Source organism: Phalacrocorax carbo, chromosome 1 (assembly GCF_963921805.1).
Source record: "Phalacrocorax carbo chromosome 1, bPhaCar2.1, whole genome shotgun sequence".
Lineage (NCBI taxonomy): Eukaryota > Metazoa > Chordata > Aves > Suliformes > Phalacrocoracidae > Phalacrocorax > Phalacrocorax carbo.
In genome coordinates, this window is record NC_087513.1 from 132,205,650 (window position 1) to 132,218,961 (window position 13,312).

Consider the following 13,312-nt stretch of genomic DNA (forward strand, 5'->3'; position numbering starts at 1 on the left):
TAAAACAAAACAAAACAAAAAACCCACAAAAAACCCACACACAAACCAAACCAACCAAACAAACAAACCCCCAAGACTTCCCCTGCCCCCCTTATAATATTCACACCCAGCTCACTTCTGTTTTCTGCTAGACAGGGAACAAGCAGACCTCAGCAGGGTTTCTTCTGTCATCTGTCCAAAAGCATTCACCTTTCTAAGAGCATGTAGGTGATGAGAGAGTGGAATTGACATGTCACATCCTAGGTCAGAAAAATACTGCCAAAATCCTCCAGGAAAAGAAGGAAATTGGAAGTTGACAATTCTAGCGACTTTTAAAATCATAATTGTATTTCTACTAGTGGGTGGATATAAGGTGGCGGAGTCCTTGCATTGTCGAAGATAGTGACAGTATCTACATTAGAATTGAGTATAGCCAAGACTTTATCTGAAGTCTCTTAACAATATCTTCAATATACTTTAAAAAAGGCAATTAAAAAAGTTAACGTTTTTAACACTACCTATCTCTTTGCTCTTAATTAGGTAACTTCTGTATCTCCAAAGCATCTACTGAGGGTAGTGGTTTTAAGATGAACTTTCCTCTGAAGAAAGCTTGTAGCTCAACCTTTTTTTAACATTTGCATGCTGATATAAACAATTCAGTGATTGATAACAAAAAAAAAAAGGTGATATAGTAACCATTTAGGCTGGCAGTCCAAACCAGCTGTACCAAAACTGCATCAGTACCATTAAAATCAATAACATGCAACCTAAAAGCGTGTATGTCAGCTCTTAGTTGTACAATAGTTGCCTTTTGTCTTTTGACACATTAAATTTAGAACTGGTTTCCAGCTGAGTCATATCACAGCCCAGCTTGTCTAACGAGGAGACACTGCACTGAACCAGCTCCCCCCAACTACAGATATAGCTTTGAAAGCTGGAAGGATGGGAAGTGCAACTGAGGTTGATGGGCAGATGATGCCACATGCACAGAAATCTGAAATAGAAGACGGGAAACTTTTTCTCCAGCTTGTCATTTTCCTCCTAATAGACCTGCCTAAAAGGGGCTTATTTGCCAAGTGGTTTTACTGAGTTTAGTCACCTTGCATCTACTCGAAGGGTGGCCCAGTGGATCTCAGTTTCATTCTGTGATTCACCTGAGCCTACCCAGTAAGCCCGCAGTAGAGGGAAGTCCACGGGTCTGCAGGAGCTGCTATGTGCTTTAGTGTGTTTGAAATTATTTAGGTGTGGGAGAAATGTCTTTAGGCTCCTCATGCTGCAAACCTTGACTCAGTCCCCAGCCTAACCCATGCAATTTCCATAGCAACACTACTTTATTAAAAAGCAATAATAAAAGAAATCCAGGAACAATTGGGTTGGATTGTTTGTCTGAGTCACAATTATACTGATACATTTCTTTTTAAAACAGATCCAATTACAAAATTGTGGGGCCTAGTTTTGAAGAGATTGACAGCCATTTGGTTACACCTTTTCTCAGGAGGGAGAGGGACAGACATTTGCTCCATGGGTCTGTTCTCTGAAGGTTTTTATTAAATATAGTTTTTTGACTCTAAAGGATAGTTGTGCTGTGTTATAAAATGGATTGCTGTACTTGTTCTTTTGTGGTGGGAAAAAAAGTGGGTTAGTATGTAGAGTTCATGGACTTTCTGTTGGTGAAGTTAACCATGTGTTTTTCACTGACAGGACAGGCTATGAAGACATTGGCATCAGTGAAAAATAGGCTCTGTAGAAACAACTGTATAACCCATTCACACATACACATGCACACATTTAAACAACCATCTGCTTCATGACAGAGGTTTTAAGTTTTAAAAAAAAGTAGTTTGGAATTGAAAACTCCAGTCCATTTTGAAATAGTTTACTTCCTATCTACTCTGCTGCTGCTGCACTTTTCATCAAATCCCACGTTGTCCGTTTGTGACCTTTCCAGGGTCCGATGGCAACATGTAAGTACCAGCGTGACTTCTTGTGTAGTGTTGCCTTAGCTTTTGGTGCACCTTACAAAGGTAGGTACCCAGTGACGATGTCTTGTCATTGCCTCTTTTTTGTCTTCACTGCTAATGCCAGAGGGGTTTTTAAATGGCTAGAAATAATTTTCTCTTGCATGTGTACAGCTGGATGAAGCACCTTTATGGTCTCCTGCTGATACAGGCAACCACACCGTTTTTAGAATCTGATCAAACACCGCTTTGAAACGAATCAGATTTGTGCCCTCAAAGGTTTTTTTGTTTGGTTGTTTCCAGTCTCTAAATATATGTTAATTCCTTTTTCTGTTTGACCTAACTTTAGACATTTTAAAGTTAGATGTTGAAGTCTGATCTAGCCACAGCAGTAGAAAAAAGTACCTCCAGAGACTCATTCATATGAGGTATTTTAGTTGTCTATTTTACAGCGAGTGACACTAAATACCCTCTGGAGGTATTAGGTTCTCTCCACTCCTGAGTGATAGGCTCAGATTTAGACATCCGACTCAGGAACGCCTACAGTGAGAGACAGGTGAATCTTAGGATAAAGACATAAAGGAGCTGTTTTAGCCAGGCCTGTTGTTTACACTGCTAAGTTACCAAGTTTTGCTCTGAGTGGAAGTGATTGGGGAATAATTGGAGAAGCAGTTCACCTCTCAGGGCAGAGGGAATGGTCGCCTCAGGTAGGGTGAGCAGGAGTTGACAATCAACAGCTGCAAATAAGGAGGCTACCAGTATCGCTCTTAAAGTGCATTGTGACATGCCACCTCTCACAATGCATGCAAAGTTCATTTTCTTTCCTCCCTTGCTAAATCTGCAGACACTTTGTAAAGGTTCAGTGCCTTCCACACAGCCCTTGGAGGGAATGGAGCAGAGTCAGGCATAACCTGTGGCACAGTTGTTGAGGTCTTGGTGCCATTGCTTCAAATGCAATGTGCTTTGCAGCCACTGATACACACAGAGCAAATTCTCTGTAGCTGCCTGGTTTGTTTGAAGAATGGAGTGTGGAAACTAGGCTTATGAAGTTTTTTCCTTTGATGTTTATTATAACTATGTAAATGGGAGCCAGTGCTTTTTACAAGGGTGAGTGACATTATTTCTGTATGATAGCTTGTTCTGCATAAAGTGTAGCTCAGTTAGTTTCTAAGTGCACCTCATAGGCGTTTTGCCTTCAAAACGCTTCTGATGTTGCACCACAGCCACGGGAAATGAAAAAGCCTAGAACTGCAACTAGCAGGCAGAGCACACTGGGGTGCTGCCTGCAGCAGGTTACTTGCTACAAATTATTATACATGGGCCAGTAAAAGTTCACTGATCCCTTGTTTTCTTCTTTTGAGCTTTCCAAAACCCAGTGAGGACTTTGCAGCATGCCTTTTCTGATTTTAAAGTATGGGGTTTGTTACCTGCCTTTTCACCACTTGATAGCTTTCACTTGCAAGCAACTCAGTTTATGTTCAAGTATGGAGAAAAATGAGGGGAAAAAAAACCCCTACAAAATATTTTCCTCATCAATTTACAAGGAAGAAAAAATATCTGCAGTCTTCATTGCAGAATTGCTGCCCCATATGGTTTAAAATTAACTTTATATCAATCAGTCAAATTACTTACATTTTAAGGTCACAGTGTTGCCATTTAGATCTCAGATGACTAGCAGTTAAAACCGTAATAATACTCTGCAATAAGCGGCAATAGTAGCAAAAGGGAAAATGGTGAGAGAAGACCAAGACTTCAGTGTTTCTGTCTAAACTGTTTGTTAGTTGGTCTTTCTGGTTGGTTCTGGTTCCTCACCACGCTGCCTTTGGAGACTTTGTGCTACTTAAGAAACAGACAAAAAAATTGGTGATGCTGGGGTGGGAATATTGCATTTGCAAAACCAGAGTTGTTTCTGTACTAACATTTTTTGTATATGCACTGCTTGGTTACTCTGACTTCTTTTCCTATCAGCTCTGTTTTCTTAGAAAACTCATACTGCTGTATTACCTAGGGTTTTTTAATGTAAGAAAAAAACAGATACCCCTTGGCTGTAGAGCTCTTCACGCAACTCATACTCTGCTCCAGTGCTCTGAATGTTAGCATGCTCATGGGGCCCAGCAGCACTTTCGCCTTGAAACCAAAGGGATTTGCTGCTGGATCTGTTGTCTTGCATTAGACCAGAGAAAGGAACTAGTCAGTATCTAAATCTATGCCTCCTGTTGGCTTGCTACTCTCCACTTAGGTATTTCTTTAGAGAAAGATTTGGGAGGAGAGGGAGAGCAGCAAGACAACCATGAGACTAATGGAGGTAAATGCAGACTTTCATGAGTTTTTCTATATGGTAATAAAAAAACCTTATGGGGTGGGAGGGGGAAGGATTCATACAGTTCCATTGTTAACATCCAGAATTATGTTTATTTCTTACTCTTTCAGCAATCTCAAAAATCTGCTCCAAGAATCACACAATATTGATTATTAAATAGGGTGGCAACTGACTGTCACATCAGGCAACATGAGCACATAAGTTGATACTTGATGTTAGAAATCATAGTGGGAATGTTACCTTTAGGGAAAATAGCCAGCCTCTTTTGCACAATGCAAGAAGCACTCGATATGGAAGGTATTTATTATATTTAAGTTATTTTGAACGCAGCTGTGTAAAGTTGTCAATTTAGGACCATTTTAGTTTAGATGGTGAAGAACGAACAGTCATCTGTAGGTGGAAAAAGAGCCAATTTGAGCGAGTTTGGTTACATTGCATTAAGGTATTAATTTTAACATTCAAAGAGCTGCCATTCATGCAGGATTGCAGTGGCTGTGAAAAATATTGTCAGAAAGCCAAATTCAGTGGCTTCCCTTCTCTCTTCTTTCTCTAGTTTCAGTTAATAGCTTAGAATAAGAAAGTTCTGTAACTTTATTACTTTTCACCCTAGAGCAGGATTATCAAGAAATGTTGCAGGGGAAATAATGGACTAATGGTAAGATCCAGTTCTGTAGTGTAATGCCAGGCTAAGGCTGTTCCTGGACAGTGTTTACACAACTGATTTTGATGTGTATTGAACAAGTTTAACAGTTGAGAGAAATAGCACAAGAAAAAGTACATGTGTAAAGCGTGTGTACATATGTTTGTGTGGATACATGTATATAAATAATAAAACATAGTATGGTTTATACATTGCACATCTTTTAGAGAAGAGGGAGTAATCAGTGACTCCTGTGTTTTGAATGATTTAGCTCTTCCTACCTTCTCCTCCTCCACCACATTCCAATACCGTCATGATTCATGTCAGTAAGTTGTCCTTCAGCTAACAGAGGCTGAGCAGCAAGCTTTGGCAACTTAAGTTATAGAAGTTCTCTCATCCACTCTGCTACAAATCATATGACTGTAATTACATACAAGCCAGTGAATCTGGCAAACAAAGCTCTGGAAATGAATCTTTTCATTTATATGTCTGTCTTAAAACTATGATGGCAGAAGGGTCAAGTAAGGCATCTCACTCTTATTCAGAGCTATGAATTCAAGCCTCTCTCCTGTCATGCATCCAAAGATGACCCTGATACCAGCTTCTCATGGGAGCCTGGATATCCAAGATGAAGAGAAAGATGGCTGGTAACATCACTTCCAGTAGCAGGCTGATTATCAAAATTAACCTGTCTTAACCACACTAACCCAGTGACACACCTAGCTTTGGGAGTACTTTGGGATGGGTTTACCTTCTGTTTTCTTTAATCTGATATTAGTGCATAAGTATGCACCTTACAAATATGTGTGCATACATACATATACATACATACATACATATGTGTATGTGTATATATATGTAAAAGAATATATTTGAAAAAAAAGATTAGTGAGATGTTTGTATATCTGTGGAAGAATTATGGAGAAAAGATACAGTACAAAACAATCAGCTGAGAGCTTATTTCCGTATGAGTGAAAGCCACAAGGTTTTTGATCCCTCCACACCCTTCCAGTTTCTGGATTTGCCTACCATGTGTATAGAGCACTAGCCTAGAAGAGAAATTGTAGCAAACAAACCTGGAAAGATCCCCTGAGTAAAGTTTGTCCATCCTGTCACTAGGAAGCACAATCTGTTAGTTAAATTTTAGCTCTTGAATAATATTACAGAAAGGACAAAATCCCCACAATACATTTTATTAATTGCATTGAATTAAGTTAAAAGGAAATAATATGCACCAGAAAACTTTTCTCCACCTTTTTTTTGTAAATTACTTCGAGGCAGATAAACTAAGCATTGTAAACATTCAGATTCTTTAAATACTGCTGAAAGAATAGTATTTCATCTTTAATCATTTCCCCTGGCTTCTGTTTGGCATGGAATTTTGTTTTCATTTTACAATCTCCCTGTTCCCTTCATTTCCACCAGGAGAGAGAAACAGAAGAAGAAGATGTCAGGTGGCTTTCAGTTATATGCCTCAAAATGAAGATGAACTGGAATTAAAAGTTGGTGACATCATTGAAGTTGTGGGAGAGGTGAGCAGATCTTTAATGGAATATACACACATGAAGTTCTGTCATATCTTGTGGATGCTAAGCTCTTAGATACAGTGTGTTCTAAGACATCATTTAAACAAGATATTTTTCTTCTCTGGTATACTGACATGTCTGGTTTGGGTTACTGTTGGGGTGAGGGGATGTGGTTTGCTTATGGATTTCATGAAGGTTTTTTTTCCCTTCAGCATTTCTGCTGGTTTTACTCAACCAGTTGAAGTTTCTGAGTTCTGTTCAGGGAAAAAGCTCAAAGTTTGTGCTCCAGGGCTATTGAGTTTATACCTCTGAAGAACCAAGATTATAGCAGAAAAAGCTCTTCCCAGCTTTAGTAAGCCAGCCACAGGGAAGAATTATCTTTACAGAGCTAAAAGATATTTACTTGAAGCCCTCTGGAGTTCAACCATGACATTTACCTTTTGTCATCTTTGCCTGCAAATTTTAACAATTTCATTTTAGTGTAATTAGTTAAAAACAAACAAAAAAACCAACCCAAAACCAAACCTCCAAAACCAAAAACTCCCAGCAAATTCTTTAGAGGCTCAAGATGCACTTATTTGGGGTGGAAATGGATGTGGAAAATGAATGCACATCTCTTAGAAGGACTGGGAACAAATTACGAAAGCTTGGACAGAGACACAGAAATTTTCTTTGCATGGATGAACCTGCTTGCAGGATCAAGGAATGCTGTTCACTCCCAATACCTTCAGTTTTGTTCCAGTAAAGATTTTAGAAATACATTCTTGAGCATAATAGCATGAGAACCAAAAGTCAAAATGATAGCATGAAGCCTTTAAGTAGAACGCATTCAAACTCATTTAGTCTTCATTTACGTAGCTTTAGAAAGATCTAAGAGCTTAGTCCACTCAAGCAGCCAGTAAAAGGTGTTTCAACTTGTATCATTTATTTGCAGGATTTTTTTCTCTGTGACTCAGCAGCTAATAAGTCAACATTTATTTTCTTGTCAAGGGTATAAGATTCATTTTCTTTTTTCCTGCCTCTGTCACTTAAGAAATCAGTTCTAAAAGAATATAAATTCTACTGCAATCTGCATGACATCCAGCATTTTATTATGAGAGATTAAATTCTCACATCTGAATGTAAGAAGCTTAGTGATCATTGGTTTTCATTTAACCTACCTGTGCATGCCAGCTCTGCACATCATTCTTCCTGGAATCAGACATGATGTGTCACTTAACTAACCTTATTCTGTCTGTGAGCAGAATTGCAATGGTGGATGTCAAGGTTGTAAGATATTTAAGAGCCTATTTTGAAGACAATGTAAACCCAATATTATAATGGGTTTTGCGGCAGCACATAAGCTGTTTTCATTGTGCAATTTGAAGTATATTTGACCTCATGTGGCCACACAAATACCTTCTGTCAGTTACCCTACTTAAAACTTCTAAGTCTGTGTCTTTCAAGAGTAAAGTGATGGAATAAAACTCCTTCCTAGTATCCAGCCAACAAATTAACACCACTAAATGAATTGTATGAGTAAATAACTTAGATGAAACACTAGACTTCTCTTATGAAATGCATCTCTCATAAATTTGAACAACTTGATGACAAATAACAGATTTATTTAAATCCAAATGAGACTGAAAATGTTTGCATTAAAACTGAAAGACGTGGAACTATGAAAATGAAGCATTCCTGTACTTGCATGTGTGTGCTTACAGTTAAGGGCATGTTCTTTGAAACCCACTTGGATTGCTGATTACATACTTGGTAGTCTTAAACTCATAATCGTGCCTTGAATTGCTACTGTTGAAGAAAGCATTGACAACTTGCTGATTCTAAAGTTTAAGAAAGTATATTGGCGAGGGCTGCTCTTTTGTTTGGCAGTCCTAGAGAATGGCATACTGGAATTAGTTTTACTGTAGCATGACTAGCTTGAACTGCTGGCCAGAAGTAAAGGCCGAAGAAGAACAGCTGACACAGGTGAGGCTGTGCCCACTTTGACCTTCTGAAATGCTCTGTTCTGTCAGCTACTGAAACATAAGCTCTGCCTCAGGCATCATCTGGTGCGTTCATGTGATCTAGGACATTGTCTGACTCTTCTGGGTGCAGCTAGATCAGCTGGTAGAAGAGGGAAAATAAAGGAATTTAGAGAAAAAATTCTCAGCACCTCCAGAAGTGTTACTATGTGACCTTTATTTTCCATCACGGTTGATACCAAGCAGTTGATGTTCTTACTGTTCTTACTTCCTCTTCTGCCCTTATCATAGTAGTGCTAATTCCTCGAAGAAGTAGGGCAGAATTTTTCTTTTGAAACAGGAACTTTATTTGATGTAGAAAGCTGCACCAACCAATATATTGTTTTTATTGTTTACCCTTCTGCTTGTACGTAATGCAACAGCAAGTGTGAGGTTTGAGATGCTAGGCTTGTCACGAGATAGATATCCTTGAAGGCTGTATATGTGCAGAATTCATAGTTCCTTCCTATTTGTTTGAAATAGTTAGAAATTAATTATAATAAGATCAGACATTCATCACAACAGATAAAAATGCTTGTTGTTAAACTAGAGGTTTCCATAACTACACAGACACTGATACCCATGAGACATTAATTAACAGACTTAAATTAAAAGTACATTTGAAACTAACAAGAGAAGCATTTTCATCATTGTTTACGTTCACGTTTAATGTGATTGATAGCTTTTTGCTTGTCATTTTCCTACCTCATTAGCTGTAACTCTAATTACAGTTGTCCCAAAATACAACTGTAACTAATTGTCTTATTAAATGCAGATATCTGAATTGCAATTATGTTTCACCCATAGACTTTCATGGGGTGCCAGACAATTAACCTGTAACATCAGAGTAAGGACATTTGCTGTGTCATTCAATAGTTCTGAGTCTGCTTTCATGTAGGTTTATTCTGTCATAGTACTGCTATATACCTTGTGGCGTCATCCTGCTGAGAGGATAGCTTTTTGGCAATGTGTAGTGCATGGAGTTAAGCTCACAACTCAGTCTTTGACTGAGACATGCTGTAATACCACTGAGCTTATTCTTTGACTTTTAGTTAATATTGCAATATATTACATGATCAAATCCTATAAGTAACTCATTTGAAATTATAAAAATGCAGACTGAATTTTTAGATATCTGGTGCTCCCTTTGGGCAAGGTTGGTGGGGGTTTTTTTTGTTGTTGTAATGAGATGAAGTGGTTCAACCCATTTCCAAGACCAGCATAAACTCTGGAGATTGAGCTGGACTGTCCTTACAGTAACTTATTTTGACAACTGTAGAGCTTAAAGGGGAATATTTAATAGTGTCAAGGGGATGGTCTGTGCCACAAGAACCAAACTGTATAATACTGCAAAAAAGCAGTTGGAAATGAATGCTGGGGTTCCACATCCCTCAGTTACTGTTCTGTGAAATCCTGTGGTAAGGTGTTTTTCCTGATTGTCTCCCATTAGGTGGTTCACAAGGACTTCTGTGACTACTGCTCATTGGTTTGGTTCATGTAGTATGAGGCTTTTTTGTGGAAATAAGGGTGCAAATGCCTCTGACTCTTTATACGGTCATTTCAGTTCTATGTGATTGCTTTCTCGATCCCTCAGTTGCTTACTTAGAAGATGATGTTAAAAAAAAACCACAACAACAAAAAAAAATCCCAAAGCACTTTTTGACATTGTAAAATAAAGATCTCTAAAGCTGAAAAGATCCCCTAATACAAAGTCCTTGTGCAGTTCTTAATTCTTCTCTTCTGCACCAGTGTTATCAAACAGCTTCCAGATGTACTGTAGTAGAAGCCAAGGGGCTAGTTGACATCTCATGGGTTTGACTCTCTCTGAATGCACTCCCAGAATAAACCATGAAGTGGCACTGTAGGCACCATCTTCTGTTGGGGTCTTGTTCCACAATTTCTTTTCCCGTTGTTAGTGAATATGGTTTGTTTATTTTGCCTCTTGGGACTCTGTGCTTTTCATTTCCTTTCAATATACAATTGCTTTTGTCCTTCTAGCTCAAGATCTTCCATTAGAAATTATGAAATAAGGGAGTTTTTTCCTTTGCTTTTTGTGCTGTAGTTCTCTCTAAGCAAAAGAAAATTTGTTGACCTTCGGCTTCTCTCCTTCCTGTTGTCTGCCTCTGGCATTGCTTTTATTCCTGGGACTGTGTTTTAGTTTTAACAGCCCAGAAAGGCTGTTGTAATCCAGGGAGACTTTCTTCCACCTGAAACCTTTCCTGACTCAAAGCCTCCCTTGTGTGCCCTAGCTGAGCTGTAAGTAGTCTGTCAGCCTAATAGGCAAAGCTGCAGGTTGTAGAAAAGCTTCTGGAAAAGGCAGATACAGGAGTTTATTGGAAACACACTTTAGGTCAGCTGTTCCAAAGAGCTGAACATTTTAATCATTTAACAACTTTAGCCTACTGATTATATAACAAGGTGTAAGCAAGCAGCTGTGGCAATCCTTGATAGTCTGGCAGCAACAGCTGGTAGTTTGCCTCAGCGTTTCCTGCTCTTTTTGGGTACTCCATCCTGGAAAGACAAGTGTGGCCACTCAGTTCCTTCAAGGGAAGTTGCTTCTAGGCTTATAGCAAGGGTTATTGCACTGCAGGTCAGGCTTATGCTCTCTCTGACACTTCTTGCTTTAAAGGGAGATGTTGCAGATTATATTGGCCACGGAAACATAAAATAAGAAGTAATATTTCCTCACTTTTGGAATATCTTAATTTTGTAGTCCTAGTAACCTACTGAAACAGTTTTGTTTTCTTTGGTTGCTTTACAGTTACAGAATAAAGCTGCATTCCCAGTCTGAAATAAAACTATTATGTTTGGCTGAAGGCTTGAACTGCTGTCATATTATTTTTTCCTTTTTTTTTTTTTTGTACTTAAAACATGGAAATGGGCCGTTTTTAATATTTTTTGTTGTTTTCTAAGTAGCTTAATGTTCTAGAATCTCTATACTCTTTTGAGAACTTCTTGTTTGTGTGTCTGAATGCCTCACCCATATAATTCTCTCTTATTTTCCTGTCTGTCCAATTCCATGGTATCTATTTTGGGCCCTTCATTATTATTTCTTATTTATATTATTATTTGTAAGTAAAATTAACTATTAAAACCTCTTACTGTCTTTCTAGTCTGGGATGTTATTGTGTGCTGAGATCTCACAATTTGATTAAACACTTTCCAACAAAGTAAACCAGTATGTTTTTAATTATTTTTATATGTATTTGGTTTGTCATTTCCAAAAACCTCACTTACATGAAAAAAGGCTCTACTTATTGACTAATTCAATTAAAAAAAATACAGGTGTTCTTTCTTCATTGAAAATGTGAAAAAAACCCCAAAGCCCAGTGATACTGGAAGAACATTTGAATGTTGCATAATTATTGGGATTAAATTTCCCTTTAAACCCCAAAGGCAAGGCTTCTTAATGGGATGCATTTCTCTAGAGATGATGCACAATTGTCTGGTGATTCTGTAGTTCATATCTCATTCAATCACATCCAGGCGTTGGACTGCAAATACCTGTCTGCTATTGCACCTGTCCCTGCCCCAAGCCTGGCACTGACTGAGTTGCAGTTGGATGCATGTGTTGTTACCTCCCTAAATATATGAAGTGGAGTAATGAAGTATCTTCAGTCACTTTCCTGTACGTTGTTGCTCTTCAAATGTGGTGTGACAGCAGTACTGACAGCCTAGGGGGCTGGCCAAGATAAGGAGGTGCCATGCCTTTCTGCAAGACGGTGAACAGATATAACACATTGAAAAAAGTCTTGAAAACACCTTTAGCTGTAGCCACTTACTTTTGGCAGATTGGAAGGATTCTTCTTCCAGCTTAAAACCAAAAACTTTTTGTCCAGGCTGAACTTAAAATTGGTGTGTAGGTTATTATGAATAGTAGAACTTTTCTGGCATAGGGACATGGACTACTGAATTAAATCCTCCTCTTTCTGGTTTGTTTCATTCAGCACATGAATGCTGGGCATAAGTCAGGACCTAGATGTATAAATCCCAAAAGCACTTTGTTATAATAGTATAGTAACAAATTTTATTGAGTGCTCATACCTCCAGATGCATTAGCCCCATGAATAATGGATTTTCATTTGTAAGGTTTTATTGGCTGGGAATTACTGTGACATTTCAAACCATATGGCAATGGATTGCCCCAATTTGGGATAACTACGTCCTGGGGGTATTTTAGCATCGTCTTTATTGTATGGATTAATCTCTAGCTGGTGTGTTTTGAGGCTTAGAAGTATGTAGCATGGAGCTATAGTGTTTAAAAGTACTTAAAGCTTCTGATGCTTTTGATGAAAATTTCTTAATAAATCTTTGGGAGGCCCAGTTTGACCTGAACCTTTGCTGTTGTGCTAACATCAGTCTGCATTGTCCTGTGGAAAAAAATATTGGGTTTTGCTTTAGATTTTCCTGAATTTGTAGAAGTATTGAATATGACAAGGTATTTTCAGATAATTCAGCTGGAAAACTTGTAATAAGCTGATGAATGCTGTGAATATATTCACATCCCATTTAGATTTATCTGTCTAAAGATCTTTGTGTGTTTTTCTATACACTTACATAAATACACCACATAAAGAATGTTAATGTTAACTTGTAATAAAACTGTGAAGTGTTACCCTGGAAGAAGTAAGCTGGAGAAAATTACTTGAGGGAAAGAAGGGTCTGAGTCATATTGGCCACCTTATTTCTGTAAAGTAATCTCAACATCTTTCAGAGCAGGGATCTTGGAAACTGTGTAATTCCCCTGTGATTAATCTTCTGGTCAATCAGCTAATGCAGTTATGGTTTAATGTTTAGCTCTAATCAATAAAGCCATCAGGGAATAGTGCATTAGAAAAATTGAATAATTTTATAGCTCAAAGTGTCTTGGCCGTATTGTGTATCTTCTA

General features: G+C 38.2%; 1 protein-coding gene across 3 annotated transcripts in view; it reads left to right on the forward strand.

The window, feature by feature from the left end:
- SH3KBP1 (SH3 domain containing kinase binding protein 1) overlaps positions 1-13,312 on the forward strand; it is a 231,831-nt gene that overhangs the window by 113,259 nt on the left and 105,260 nt on the right. For all 3 annotated transcript variants that reach the window (XM_064474542.1, XM_064474551.1, XM_064474558.1), the window contains one exon: positions 6,323-6,429. In XM_064474542.1, coding sequence (XP_064330612.1) covers positions 6,323-6,429 — 107 coding nt within the window. The remainder of the gene's footprint in view (positions 1-6,322; positions 6,430-13,312) is intronic.